General features: G+C 32.8%; 1 protein-coding gene across 1 annotated transcript; it reads right to left on the bottom strand.

Moving 5' to 3' along the window:
- Positions 1-10,151: 10,151 nt before the first annotated feature.
- LOC110779949 (uncharacterized) lies at positions 10,152-11,486 on the bottom strand. Its single transcript, XM_056830905.1, has 2 exons — positions 11,265-11,486; positions 10,152-11,162 (listed from the first exon to the last, which is right to left on the bottom strand). Exons 1-2 carry the CDS (start codon positions 11,484-11,486, stop codon positions 10,152-10,154), a joined length of 1,233 nt encoding a protein of 410 aa, XP_056686883.1.
- Positions 11,487-15,110: the final 3,624 nt, after the last annotated feature.

The raw sequence follows: 15,110 nt of genomic DNA, 5'->3' as shown, positions 1-15,110 counted from the left end.
CTTTGAAAGTGAGGGGTTGGGTTGTCCCTGATCTGGCATACAACATAGGCTGAAGAACCGGGGTTGTACTGAAGAATTGCATAACCATAGTCATAAACAACAGCATACTCATCTGCAGCATCATCATACAGAATCAACTTGGCTCTAGCCCTAGCAAACCATGACTTGTAGTATCCAATATGCAACCCCGTTTCCTTGTAAACCCTTTCCCTAAACTTTACAAGCTTCCAATATGGTTCTGATCTCCACTCCTCCAAATATTTCTCAGCTAACCACTCGGATGTGATTTTAGAACTTGAATGAACTACACCAAAAGTATGCCTCAACCTCAAAGACTTGATCTGAAATGTTTCTTCCATCCTTAGCTTCTTGACATGAATCTTAAACCTACACTTATTAGGATGTTCACACACACACTTCACAAGCTTAGCATGCTTTTTATCCCATGGACATTCACATCTATACCTACAATACACACTCACCCTCTGCCTTCCATTATGGAGAAAGTAGTAATCGTAATGGTTATCGATCGAATGATACCTTATCGCTTTCCTAACCGCATGAACACTCGGGAAGTTCAAACCCAAACTTAACACAACCTTCTTCTTGAAATCCGACTCTGGGTTAAAAGTAGGGTAGGGATCTACTTCATCATCTGAACCACATAGACTCCTAAGCTCCTCAGAATCATATTCCACCTCTTCCACCAGATCAACATTCTGTTCTACAAATTCTGGCCTTGACTGCCCTTCACCTGCCTGCTGATTTGCTTTGCATACATCATCTACACTCCCTTAGTTACCTCATCTACTCTCCCCTAATTTACCTCATCTACTGCCACCTTAGGTACCCTATTATATCCCCTAAAAACAGAAGACAATGGCTCACAGAACAACTCATCCTCCTCTTCTTGTTTTTTATCCTCTTCCCCTGGCTCAAAATCTACATCTGGATCTGAAAAATCAGATTCACTTTAAGACCAATCACCCATCTCATCACTGCTTCCATCCTCATCCCCAACATCCTTTTTCTTTCCTTTTCCCTTCCTCAATTTTCTCTTTTTAGCACCACTCTTCCCTGTTTTCTCAGCTTTTCCTTTTTCCTTTTTTAATCTCTGAGCTACACTCTTGATCCTAGGGCTATATTTCTTTGCATCTGGACTAAGTAAGGGTATTTGTGAAACCTTTGTGGGAGTGGTGGAAATATTTGATGAAGGACCTGTGTTCTGGGAAGGATTCACAGTGTTTTGAGGAGGATTTTCAGAGTTTACAGTGGCTGGAATTTGAGGAGGGGCTTTCACAGTGGCTGAGGAACCAGTTGCTGGAGTTTGAGGGTTTTGGGGGATGGATTTCTCACTCTTTGTAGCTGGTTTACTTGATGCTTTCTCAGCAGAGGGTTTACCTTTTCCCATATATATGATGTCAGGATCAAAACCAAGCCTTGGGCTTCTCCTAACTGGTGAAAACTTGTGTGATTCACCAAGTTCTAATTTAACTTGCTTTAGTGAAGATGGGCCAGGAGGGTTGATTTTTGTGGGTTGTTGCATTGGTCTTGGGTTTAAAGGTTGCAGTTTTATAGGTAATAGATGGGCCAACAAATGCTGGTTTGGGTTCCTCAATTATGTACAAAATGACCCTATTACCCACATCTTTTGTCTCCAATAACCTCCCTATATCTTCATGACTGTGTATAACCTTCCTACCATTAGTCAAAGTCTTTCCATGTAACCTAAACCATATACTAAAATGCTCATACATCCTACCTATGGTTCCACTCATCCCTTTCATTACATGTTCCCTAAGAGTAAAAACACTCAACTCATGCAACCACACAGTCAATCTTGTGTACAACTTCCCACCAACATAATCAGTTTTGCCTTTATTGAAAACAAACTTCCCCCCATCCATATTGCAAGATCAATGTACCCCAACTGCTGATTCCTACAATTATATTTACCAATTGAATTATAAATTAACTCCAAATCAACAGTGAGTAAAAAAGAAAAACATAATTCCCGAATCGGGTACGTGTCCAAATCCCGACTCGGGTACGTGGCCAAGTGTCCGACTCGATTACATAACACAAACAAAATAGTAACCACATGGAATTTTAAACTAATAAACTAATCAGTTATACTAATGAATTTATCAAATTAAAAATTTAGGGGTTTTCCAACACTAATCCAGAAACCCTAGAAATTAAAAATTTAGGGGTTTTCCAATTAAACAATGAATTAATCAAATTTTCACATTAAACAATCAATTAAACAATCATATAAGGTTTTTCAACCACATTAAACAATGAATTCGTGGATTTCAATGACAATAAAAAATTAGGGTTTTAATTGGAAAATTCACAGTGACAATAAAAAATTAGGGATTTCTAATTAAACAACTAATTAAGCATTAATCTCATATTATACTACTTAAAGCGCAAACCTATAACAGTTTAATACCTGGTTTGGACTCCTCCTTGTTGTTGCGCTGTCATTATCCCCTTTCCTTTAACTTGTGGACCATTGCCTGTCGTTGTCATCTTTCCAAAATACCCTTTTGTGCGTAAGAGAGAGAAGAATATCTTGTGTTGATGATGAACTCAGAAGTACAGCAGCAGTAAAAGCTTCATGCGTTTGTGGTTGAGAGTGAGGGAGATGAAAGAGACGAATAAATGAGAGGAGGGACAGAGGTTGCGAAAAATGACAGAGGAAATAAAAGGAGAAGATAGAAAGTGGTTGGAGGGAAGTAAAGGAGGGATAAGGGGGTAAATTCAACTCAAAAAATGGAGGGAATCGTTGGAGGTGGGGCCCACAAACGGAGGAAATTGACGGAAACTGTTACAAGGTAGTGTTACTCAAACTAAACAAACTTATAAGGTAGCAAAATTAAAAAAAAAAATATAAGGTAGCAATTCACAAAACGTCCAAACTTTAAGGTAGTTTTGCACAAAATTTCCTTCTTTTTAAAAGCAAATCCAACCTATTTTAGGCAAGACTTACCATTTTTGTTAATCATTAATGTCAAGTATATTGTTTAATCCAAGCAGTAACGCCCTGGAACGTACTAACAAGGTAAAAAATTAATTCACTTATTGGTTCAGGTGAGTCAGGTGACTACGACTCGTTAATCGTCAATAATTCAATATCCTATCAATTTCAATTACTTTTAAAAAGTGAAAGTGATGTAATTCGTTTAAACAAAGTAACCAATACACATAAATATAATTGATTTTTTTCACTTTAGATGTCCAATCTTCCCTCATTTTTACTCTGTATTTTCCATTTTATGTGGAATCACTTTTCTCTAATAAACCCATCTCTTTCAAAATCATGTCAATCTAGCAGTTTTTTGAGGTTCAAATAAGCTTTTAAACTTTTCGAAAATGGAGGACGAAGATTACTCGGCTAAGTATTACTATAAATGTGTATGTTTTCTTTTAACATAGTTTTTCTCAATTTAGTTCTATGATGGCGTCTATGGCGTGTCAAGCCACATGGAGCTTTCTTTTAATGTTGGTAGAACTCATTGTTGCGAGGAGAAACAAATACCAAAATAATTACGTATGTAACTTACAATTTGCCATGATCAAGAAAGAGACAACAATGAACACAAAAAATACAATTCTTGGTGCCATTGTTATTAATCAATTATGTGAATAAAAGGGTCTGTATATGATATTAATTTGTGAGTACATAATGATGGTTGTACCTTGAGTCTTATTTACAGGTGCATATTGTGTGTAAATTAAAACAAAATCTTCATATTATCTTAAATAATGTTTATATCTTAAATAATGTTTATATCTTACGAAGTAGTACACCACATTCTAATGAATAAAACTCCGGCTAAAAAGTTACAGAATCCTCCTAAACTGACACTACTTTAAAGTTTTAACCAGATAGATAATAAGGAAGACTTTTCAATGACTACAATAGAGTGGTATCTACTATAATTATAACGAATCTCAACCGTTAGATTTTAAAGACTGAATCTTATCCTTTTATTTGTTTGACCACTATCTTTCATAAAAAAAAAGTAAAATAAAAATAAATTTTTTTTAACAAAAAAAGTTTGCATCATGGAAAAAAAAACCTTTTATCTTCTTCTCCATTGTTACACAATCAAACCATGCACAATATAATATCACAGTCACCAAAAAAAACAATATATTATCACATTTATCTGATTTTTTAACAATAAAAACCCACAAAAATAATAATCAAATACATTAGAGTCATGTCTCATCCACCTAACAATTATGAGTTTTACAATTGAAACATTCTCGGTACCGATTAAAATTACTGTTTCTAACTAATTGAAATCAATTTTTGAGATTTGTGTTATTTTCGTTCTAATGGTGTTTTATCTTTCAGCAAACCTAGTTTTCACTAGAGTAAGATTTTGTTAAACAATACTCATATATGATAACTCTTTTAGATTTTGTTAAGCAAGCTCAGTTCTAATGGTTAACACTACTTTAAAAAATAAAGTTCCTGCTAAATAGTTACAGAATCTTCCTAAACTGACACTACTTTAAAAAATAAAGCTCCTGCTAAAAAGTTATAAAATCCTCCTAAACTGACACAACTTTAAAGTTTAAACCAAACAGATAATAATTAAGAACAAAGCTCCTGCTAAAAAAAATTATAAAATCCTCCTGCACTGACACTACTTTAAACAATTAAAGATCAATAATAATGATTAATATTCGGGCAACAAATATAAAGTCTCAAGTAAATCAAGCTCAGATAACTACCTCTAACAAATTGAAGCAAACATTTTCTAGAAGTTAAAAAAATCAGCATTTTTGGTATTATGGTGCTGGAAATTAACGACTTTTTTTTTTTGAAACTCTTCCTTAAAAAATGTTAGAAAGTTTTTATTTATAGGAGGATCTGCTTAGCCGAATAGGTAATAGTTTTATAGAAAATGGTAGTGTAAAGTTGGGTTTTGGATAAAGTAAACCGTTATTTTTGGATAAGTTGTGTTGGGCTTTTTCTGCTTTTTTCGCTGGACTATTTCAACTCCATCTACTATTGTTGAATTGTTTGGGCCGGTACCAGGGGCCAGTCCCCATATGGCCCCCCTGGCTTGGATTACATAATGTCAATTGACACATGCATTTAATGTATATAAGTGTAATACCCCATATTTTTAGGCATTTTATTAATCATTTTATGCATTTTTTTAATATATATTTGATATTAAATTATTTTGGAGGGAAAAATATTCAAATATTTTGGAGGGAAAATATTCAAATGTGAATATTATTTTCAAAACTGAATTAAATTATATTTTTCATATTTTATTAATTCCTAATTCTATTAGGAATCAATTTTGGAGAAAAAGAGTTTAATCAACTTAAAATTATTTTTAAAATCCGAAAATTATTTTTAGTATTTTATAATATCAGTTTTATATAATAATATATTTATGATAATATATTTCTGATTTATTTTGGAAAAAATAAGATAATTCTATTTAAAATTGGATTTTAAGAGTTTTACCAATTCAAAATTCCCTAAAAATCCGATTTCTTTGAGATAAATTCTGAAATTTTCAGGATAAATCTTAATTAATTATTCAAGCCTCTGTTTAAAATTTCGTGATTTTATCTTTTGTATTTCTATTTTAAACAATTTTACTCTATACCGAATATCACCAAAATCATGACTAGATTCAGAATCCTATCACAGCTTGAACACCAATCACGGCCATACCCCTTAGGGTTCCAATCTAACCCTAACCCTAATCCTATACCTATAAATACCCCCTACTTCATTCATCATTCCTCACACCAAAAGTTGAGAGCTTTCCCAAGCCCGCTCTTAAACTTCTTCTCCCTCTTTGGCTCTAAACCTTCTTACCTAAAACCCTTATACAACCACCACGACACCCCCGTCGTGCACTCCTTGCCGCCGACATCTACCTCTTGGTGTCGTGACTTCCACACCCCAATTGTTTTCAAAGCCTTCTCTTTTACGGTCAGTTTTTACTATTTAAACTCTTCTAAATTAATGCCGTAATTTTTAAAAGTGTATTTTTAAAATATGGGTTCGAAATTTTGATTTATAATATTGTTATTATGCATTCATAACTCATGAATTAAATTTAAGTCCATTAGATTTATTTTTATTAATTTAATTGTTTAATCATGAATTAATTAGGGTTTTATTTATTTAATTGTTAGGAACTCGTGAGTGATCCGTAGCAGGATCAAACTAATCTTTGTGTGAGGTGTTATTTAATCAAGGTACGTTTATGTGGCTTGATAACTATGTGTTAAATCTATGTATGGCTTGAATTGTTATATTCTAATTGATTAATCGATTTTCAATTGAATTGTGAACCTATGATTTTGATTTTATTCTTGAATTTATGGACAAATGATTTATGGATTTAGAATTTATATATTAATATAATGATTTTCAAGTGTTAATGATTCAATAAAAAGGCACTTCGAAATTATTGATGAATTTTAATGATTTAATAATTAATCATTTATTTACACATGTATTTAATCAAAAAAAAAATTTATATTTGATTAAACAAAAGGAGGTTATTGGTTATCATGTGGAATGGAATTGGAAAGTCTTTCACGACATTATTATACTTTTGTAAAGTCTCAAAATGGAATGATCTCATGGAACATTAAAGTTCATACGCATCACTTGTTGTGTAAGTCGAGGGTCACTTGTTGACTATTATTTGGTTAGTACCCAATGCATAGATTTGTGATGGAATACTAGATTGGGGGTGTGCACATTTAGGAAGGAAGGGGAGAAAAGAAGAGGTGTTTGATTTTCATATTCTAATTGGAATCTGTTTTTGGAAAGTTTCTACTTTTGGAATATTGTTATATTTGGAAAGTTTATATATTGGGAATATTTCTTTTCGTGGAATGTTTCTATTTTTGGAAAGTTTCTATTTTGGGAATCTTAAATCTTGAAATGTTTATACTTTTGAAAATTTACTATTTATGGAAAGTTACTATTTATGGAAAGTTTCTAATTTTGGAAAATGAATATTCTATGATTTCAATCAAGCAAGTTTGAATTAAATGGTCTATGAAAGTATGTCCAACTATATATAAATGTTTTACATGTCTTGTATATATTCGTACTTAGCTTTTGCTAACCCGTATTTCCTATTTGTTTTGGCTTGACCCTGTTCACCTTTTGGTGAGCAGTTTTCAGGAACTTGATGTGATGATGTGACATGCTTGCGTACGGGATTAATGGAGAGTTCACTAGTTAGGATTTACTTTTCTAAGTTGGTTTCATTAATGAGTTCAGATTTTAGTATTTTAATTTTAAGGGTTTATCCAATATACACTATTATCATTTCGATTATTATTATTCAATAAAGAAAAGTATTTGAGTTATTCCGCTGCATTAGTTGAGTTAATTAGCCTTTAACGTAATCACGTGACAGTAATACTCCTAAGTTTCTCTCCATGTTGGTTTTGTTCAAATAAATGTTGGTTTTAAAAAGAGAGAAATTTGGGGGTGTTTGTAATACTCCAATATTTTATGATTTTATAAAATATATTTATAGCTAGAATAAGATTATATATATTTATTAAGTGAGTTTATCTAAACTAAAGGGTGTCTTTCTATTTTTTTTAAGTTATAATTTTAATAGGACTCTTTTTACAAGTACTATAAATACTCCCTAACCCTAATTATCTTCTAAAATCTTAATGCTACTTCCATGTTGTAAATTTTATAGCTTTTGCCGTGTATAGTTTTCCAAAAGCCAATTATAAGGCTTATGTTATTCGCCACTTAATCATCATGCTTTTGAGATTGATTATAGTCAAAAGCCCTTGTGTATTGTCGTGGATTTTGGTACTCAATTTATATTCGATCGTATACGAAGTCGGAAGGTAATCACGCACGTCTATACATCTGTTATTATTAATACCTATTATTTGTATCAACACATATTTCTTGGAGTTGTGCGACTAATTTTATATTGTTAGTATACATTATTGATGCTGATTATTAGTTTAGATATAAGATTTTTTTTTGAGGATTCGTATTAGTAGTATGGATGAGTAGTATTATTTTCCTTCAAAGAGTTGAGTTTTATATTCTCCGCATGATCGAGTTCGATCAAGTGATATTTTGGGATGCAAAATTATAAGTTTATAATTGGTATAAGTTGTACGAATGAGTTTGGTTATTTTAGACATAACTAAGTTATATCCTAATATAGTACTTTGAGATCTCGTGCCAGTATTGAAAAGTATAGACTATTCACTCATAATGGATATCGATCATATTGATCATATTATGAGATATTATGAGAAGACGGTAATTATATATTCTTGGTTTGAGGCTCGACGTTATAGACCTTAGTCCTTGGCATGTTGGTAAGGAGATGATAACCATTAGTAGAGGAGCAAGATACAATCTTTATTATTTCTTAATATCTCCAAAAAGTGGGATTTGGTCCAAAAGTGGCCTTGACTCAGAGAGTCTTTTTAGTAGCTATTGAGAGTTTCAAGTTTTTATACTTGTTGGTTTATTTATTCGAATTACCCATGTCCAAGGCTAGGTATAAAACAAAGAGCAAACATGGCACCTATTTGTTGAAGTAAGTTTAGTAGATGAAAGGATCATATCAAATATATTTGAGGTTCAACTGAAGAGAAGACTTATAGTATTTATAGAGTTTGGAGTTAGTTTCATCTTTGGGATCATACTTGAAATGTAGTTCATACTACATTGTTTACATGAGCCTTTATTATTCTATATTAGTATGTTTCCGTTTTTGTTGATTACTCAGCTTTTTGCTGACGTGTGTGTTTATTTGCTATGTGTGTTTGCGGCCATGTCTTTTTCTTATGGTGGCCCTGCGACGACCCTTTTGGAATTTGTCCTCTATGGTGAGCAGTCAAGATTGACTGGAGCAGATTGATCGTGAAAGATCGCATTTCAAGATGAAGGAGCTCAAGTGTTATCGTTCTGCCTTTTATGACAGTTTTATATTTTTCAGTTGTAGATAGACCACCTAGTAATTGAGTTGTAATAGTTTAAGTCTTGTAAGCCTTAGCACTTGACAATGTGATCAAGTGTGGCGGTGATACCTCCGATTTAGGTGTAAGCTTCCGCATATTTTTATAAAGTCTTTTATATTCTTATTTATTTAAAGTTAGTAAATCGGGGGTGTTACAGTGTTACAATAAGAGTCAAGTCATTTAACACTGCGCATGTCATTATATTTCAAATATGAAGTCTTAAGTAACACAAAATAAGTTCCTTTTAAAAAAAAAAGTAACACAAAATATAGTACATCAAAGATCCTGGAATTTCATCATACCAAAACTTGGTTATACAAAAAATGATCTTAACACTAATCAACTCCACGTCCATTTAGAAAAATAATCATGAATAAAACCCTAATAAAGCAGGAATTACCTGGGAGAAGGGATATTCAGAAATGTGAATCTTGTGGTAATCCTAGAAATTTGGGATTCAGGATGATTTGGAGGAGAAGGGCACTGAAAGAAATTTGGAGGAAAAGGTGTAGAAATGCAAATCAGTGGCTACTTTCTTCTATTAAAGCCTCTTAGACCACTCCCATCAATGGGGAAAAAAAAACTCCTCACCACTATCTCTCTACCACTTTCTTACTCCTCCACATCACTTTTCTCACATTCAAATTTTGTTATAACAAACTCATCCCACCAATGAGCAAAAAAAAAAATCTCCTCACCACTTTTACTTTTACTATTCACTAAACCCCACCACACTTTCTATTTCCCACATACTCCATCCATTTTGTATTTATTCAAATATATTAATAACTTAAATGAATTTTAACAATTAGTTAAGATAAATTATTTAATTTACGTTAATTATTTAATTTATGTTAATTATTTAATTTACGTTATTTTTATATCTATTTTTAATATTAAAAATTTTATTGAAAATATTTCATAAATTTAAATAAAATAAAGGGACATAATTGAATAAAATACATAATAGATGGACTAAAGCAAGACAAGTTTCGGATAACTAAAACAATACAACAACTAAAAACACTATGTCATAAATTAAAACATAATAAAGCCAAAATATGATTTAAAAAAATTACGATAAATCAAACGCAACCACTAAAATAACAACTCTTCTTCGAGGCATGAGTTTAATGATTATTGCCTCCATATTTTTGCCAGTTATGCTCAATTAAATCCTCTTTCAAAGAGTGATGAATTTGACTGCTACGCAAAGCTGTTATTCTCCCCAATAATGCGTTAATGGAGAAGGGTTGTCCAATCTGGAACTCAAAGGGTTTACCATTATTCACTGTTGCGGTTAAGCTCGAAAGGTCTTCTTCATAGTACCTTCGTAACACATCAGCTCGGACATACATATCTCGTTCATCCTTAACTATCATGTTGTGTAAGATGATACAAGCGTTCATTATATCGCCTAATATATCTTCATCGTAAGCCAGAGATGGTTGTCGTAAAATGGCGAATCTTGCTTGCAAAACTCCAAACGCACGTTCAACATCCTTACGAACATGCGCTTGTCTGTTAGCAAACAACCTTTCCGTTTCAAGTTGGGGACGAGAAAATCCTTGAATGAACGTAGCCCAAATTGGATAAATACCATCTGTGAGGTAGTACCCCATGTTGTATTCATGTCCGTTCACCTGAAAAATTATAGGAGATGCCTTACCTGTCAAAACATCATCAAAAACAGGAGAACGGTGCAGAACATTAAGGTCATTAGATGAACCAGGAATACCAAAAAATGAATGCCAAATCCATAGATCTTGATCTGCAACAGCTTCAAGAATTAGGGACGCTTTCCCGCTGCGTCCTTGGTATTGACCTCTCCATGCAGTAGGACAGGTCTTCCATTCCCAGTGCATACAATCAATACTACCGATCATGCCTGGAAATCCGCACATTTCATTTTGATAAAGGATCCTCCTTAAGTCTTCATCTGTAGGACTTCTTAGGTAATCCTCTTCAAAATGCTTGATTACCCCTTGAGTGAAATGTAATAATGATTTTTTTGAAGTTGTTTCACCCATTCGCAGATATTCATCAATTGCATCCGGAGCCAAACCATACGCTAACATTCTGATAGCCGCAGTGCATTTTTGCAATCCTGATAACCCTAATTTTCCGGCAGCATTTCTTCTCTGTTGCAAGAAAACATCATTTTCAACCACTTTGTTCATGATACGGAAAAACAAAGGTCTTCTCATTCGAAACCTTCGACGAAACTACTTGTCTGAATATACTGGATTTTTCGCAAAGTAATCATTAAACAAGCGGCTATGCCCTTCTTCATGGTTTCTATCTGCTGGAATCGGAATGGTATCATTCGCATTTCGAAGTCTAGGACCTCGTGGAAAGAATGTGTTTGGTAAGTGATGAGTGACAAAATCGTCAACCATTCGATCAACTTCTCCGTATGGATTTTCATCAGCAGATTCTGAGCTTGAACTGTATTCAAATAACATTTTTTTTTGAGATATAGTAGAGTGTGATAATGAAAAGTGAGTGTGAGAAATGAGTTTGATAATGTGTGTGTATTTAAAGAGTAATGTGGATAAGAATATATGGATTACGTGATAAGATTTTACTAGATTTTATTGGATTTTCTTATATTTTCTAAGATTTTTCAAGATTCTCGATTGGTTGATAGGATTGTATGGAATACGTGATAAGATTTTTTTGGATTTTCTTAGATTTCCGATAAGATTTTTTTGGATTTTCTTAGATTTCCGATAAGATGTTATTGGATGTTCTTAGATTTTCTTGATAAGATTTTCTTGATAAGATGTTATTGGATGTTCTTAGATTTTCTTAGATTTTCTATTGGTTGATAAGATTTTATGGATTTCTTGATAAGATTATATTGTACTTTCTTATAATATAATAACAACAATGTGTAAAATACTACTTGGCAATAAAAATAATATAATATATTACATAACACAAAACAATACAAAGTTAAAGACATAACACGAACTAATACAAGTTTAAAGGCACAACACGAATTAATACAAGCTTATTGAAAACTTATTAAAACTAGAATGTGACATAAAATTTAAACACATGAAATAAACTAAACATTAAACACTTTGCTAATTATCACCACCATAAAACTCCAACATCAATCTTGCCTTAACTTTTTCCTCATCAGGAGTTAGACAAGCCTTAGACACCAATGTTTGCAAGAAATCATGTTTCATTTTTTGCTTATCCAACTAAATTCTTTGTTCCTCTATGTCAAGTTGTCGCCTCCTCATTATAGTCTTTTCTGCTTCTCGCTCGAATCTCTTTAAATTTAGTTCGTGCTCATTATTCCTCACTTCAGTGTTAGCTTGCAAACGACTTCCAAAAGACGAAACTGCCTCTGATGATTCTGCCCTTTTCCTTTTCTTCTGGCCTTAGCTTTCTTTACACCATCTGGTCGAGATATACCTCCAGATACGAAGCTCCCACCACTTGGCAAGACGGTGTCACCATCATCATCAACTCTAGTTCTCTTACCACTTCCATCACTCTCTTCAGTAGAAATTGGTAGACTGGCATCGTATGTTTCTCTCTCTGTCTTTGACATACCCCACCTCATCATCACCCTCCACTTTGGGTTTTCATTAGTAAGCATCTTCCAAGCATGCATCAATGTGAAGTTCTTTTTGTTTTCTGTGCGGAATAACTGGTGAGCGGTAGCAACTTGGTCCGCATCATTATTCCCACTTGCAAATAACCTACCAGCCTTTTCAAAACTAGCAGCCCATAACATGATGTCTGGAGACATCTTTCCCCAACGACTCTCTAAACATTTTGCATTTCTTATAGCAAGTTCGTACGGTCTACCTACTTGAATTTGGTTATAGCGCACAGCAGCTTGCCTCCAAATATCAGCTTTTCTTATGTTGGTGCCTATAATCTGATCGGAGCAAACTTTAATGTAGGAATCAACCAGAGCTTCATCCTCCTTAATCAACCAACTTCGAGACTGAGATGCAACCTTAGTTGGTTGATTTGGTTTGACGGGCAATGGATGTGTCATGATCGGTTCCTGTGTCTCCATAACACGTTCCTCTATAGCTTCACGGTCAACAATAGTGTTAGCATAAAAAGATTGTTGAAAATTTTGAGAGGAAGAATTACCCTGCGCATAAGAATCATAGCCGGGATGCTGATTGTTGTCAGAGTTAAGATCAAAATCATCAAAATTGTTTTCTAAATTTTGTGAATAAGTAATTAGGGTCCATTTTATTTTTAAAAAATACGCAACCACACTAATAAGTAACAACAATAATAATAAAACTAATGACAATAATAATAATAATAATGACAATAATAATAATAATAATAATAATAATAATAATAATAATAACAATAATAATAATAATAATGATAAAATTAATAAATAACAACCGGAAATAAGATTTTCGAAAATATATGCTATTGGAAATGTTCAGTAATTTTCAAAAAATAACACAAATTATAGTAATACTTAGTATGAAAATGATTTTGATGATTTTAGAGAGAGAAAAATGATTTTTGAAAGTGTGTCAAAATATAAAAAAATTGGTCTCTATTTATAGATCTTGAAATTTTATGACCGTTGGTATATTTTTTTTTTTTTACATTCTTTAAGGCAAAATTACCGTTAAAAAAAATATAGCCGTTTTGAAAAGGGAATAAAATTCTGATTGGCTAATCAAATAATGGGACATGTGTCAAGCAGGGAGTGGGTGATAAAATGTAGTGTTTTATTTTTTTTGGAATGTAGCTGTTGGAAAGCAAAACAAACGGTACAAATCACGTGAATGCTTCAACTTTCAAAAGAAAATGGTCAGGTGGTGGGGCCCAAAAACAGGCGAGCAATTCAGCCTAAAATGCATGCCTCGCGTTCTGTTTTTGGTTTCCTCGTGGGCAAATTTTGTCTTCCTCATTGATGTGGTATGTTTTTTTTTCCTCACCCTTTTTTGCTTGTGAGCAAAATTTCTCCCCATTGATGGGAGTGCCCTTAGACCACTCTCACTAGTGGGGAAAAAAAATCTCACCACTATCTCTCTACCACTTTCTTACTCCTCCACATCACTTTTCTCACATACAAGTTTTGTTACAACAAATTCATCCCACCAATGAGCTAAAAAAAAAAACTCCTCACCACTTTTACTTTTACTATTCACTAAACCCCACTACACTTTCTATTTCCCACATACTCTATTTATTTTGTATTTATTCAATTATATTAATAACTTAAATGAATTTTAACAATTAGTTAAGATAAATTATTTAATTTATGTTAATTTTTTTATTTACGTTATTTTTATAAATTTAATTGAAAATATTTCATAAATTTAAATAACATAAAGGGATTTAGATGGTTTTAGAGAGAGAAAAATGAATTTTGAAAGTGTGTCAAAATATAGCAAAATTGGTCTATATTTATATATCATGAAATTTTATGACCGTTGGTATAATTTATTATTATTATTATTAATTATTTACGGCAAAATTAGCCGTTAACAAAAATATAACCGTTGCAAATTTCACACAATTTTTTAATTGGTTGATATACTGAGTATGACAAGTGTCACACGCCCGTTGGGTCGTTGACTTCACACATCAGCACACGTTTAGCCAAAGGGAATCTTTCCCTTTTATTTGGAGTAATTTGCATGCCAACTGCTATTTTTCCTTAATTTGCATGCAAGTGCCAGTACTTTTTGTCTGCAACAAACATTAAGTGGGATCCAAATTTTTGGTGAGCAAAAATTACAAAATGAACGCAATGCGAGTCTTTTTTTATTTCCTCGCGAGCAACTTACATTTTACCCATTGGTGTGATGTACGAGCTAATTTAATCTCACCATTTCTCACTCATGAGGAACTTTTTTCCCCATTGGTAAGAGTGCTTTTAGAAACCAGGAAAGAGAAAATAGGAGAGAGATAAGAGGGCAAGTATATTTTTGTTATTATCAGATTAATTAGTTAATTATTAAAGCAATATTTCCTTTTATATGCAAGGAATCATTTACTCTACCTGATTGTTTACAAAATTATAAAAATGGCGGTCAGACGCGTCAGACCTGTCCACGTACCCATGGGTCAGGGCG

Source organism: Spinacia oleracea, chromosome 6 (genome assembly GCF_020520425.1).
Source record: "Spinacia oleracea cultivar Varoflay chromosome 6, BTI_SOV_V1, whole genome shotgun sequence".
Lineage (NCBI taxonomy): Eukaryota > Viridiplantae > Streptophyta > Magnoliopsida > Caryophyllales > Amaranthaceae > Spinacia > Spinacia oleracea.
Note: the sequence above shows the minus strand (reverse complement) of the source record. Positions and strands in the feature narration are given on the sequence as shown.

Coding starts and splice junctions, on each gene's coding strand:
- LOC110779949 (XM_056830905.1), bottom strand. CDS start 11,486: ATGTTATTTGAATACAGTTCAAGCTCAGAATCTGCTGATGAAAATCCA. Junction 11,163..11,264: donor ATTACTTTGCGAAAAATCCA/GTATATTCAGAC, acceptor TTCTTGCAACAG/AGAAGAAATGCTGCCGGAAA.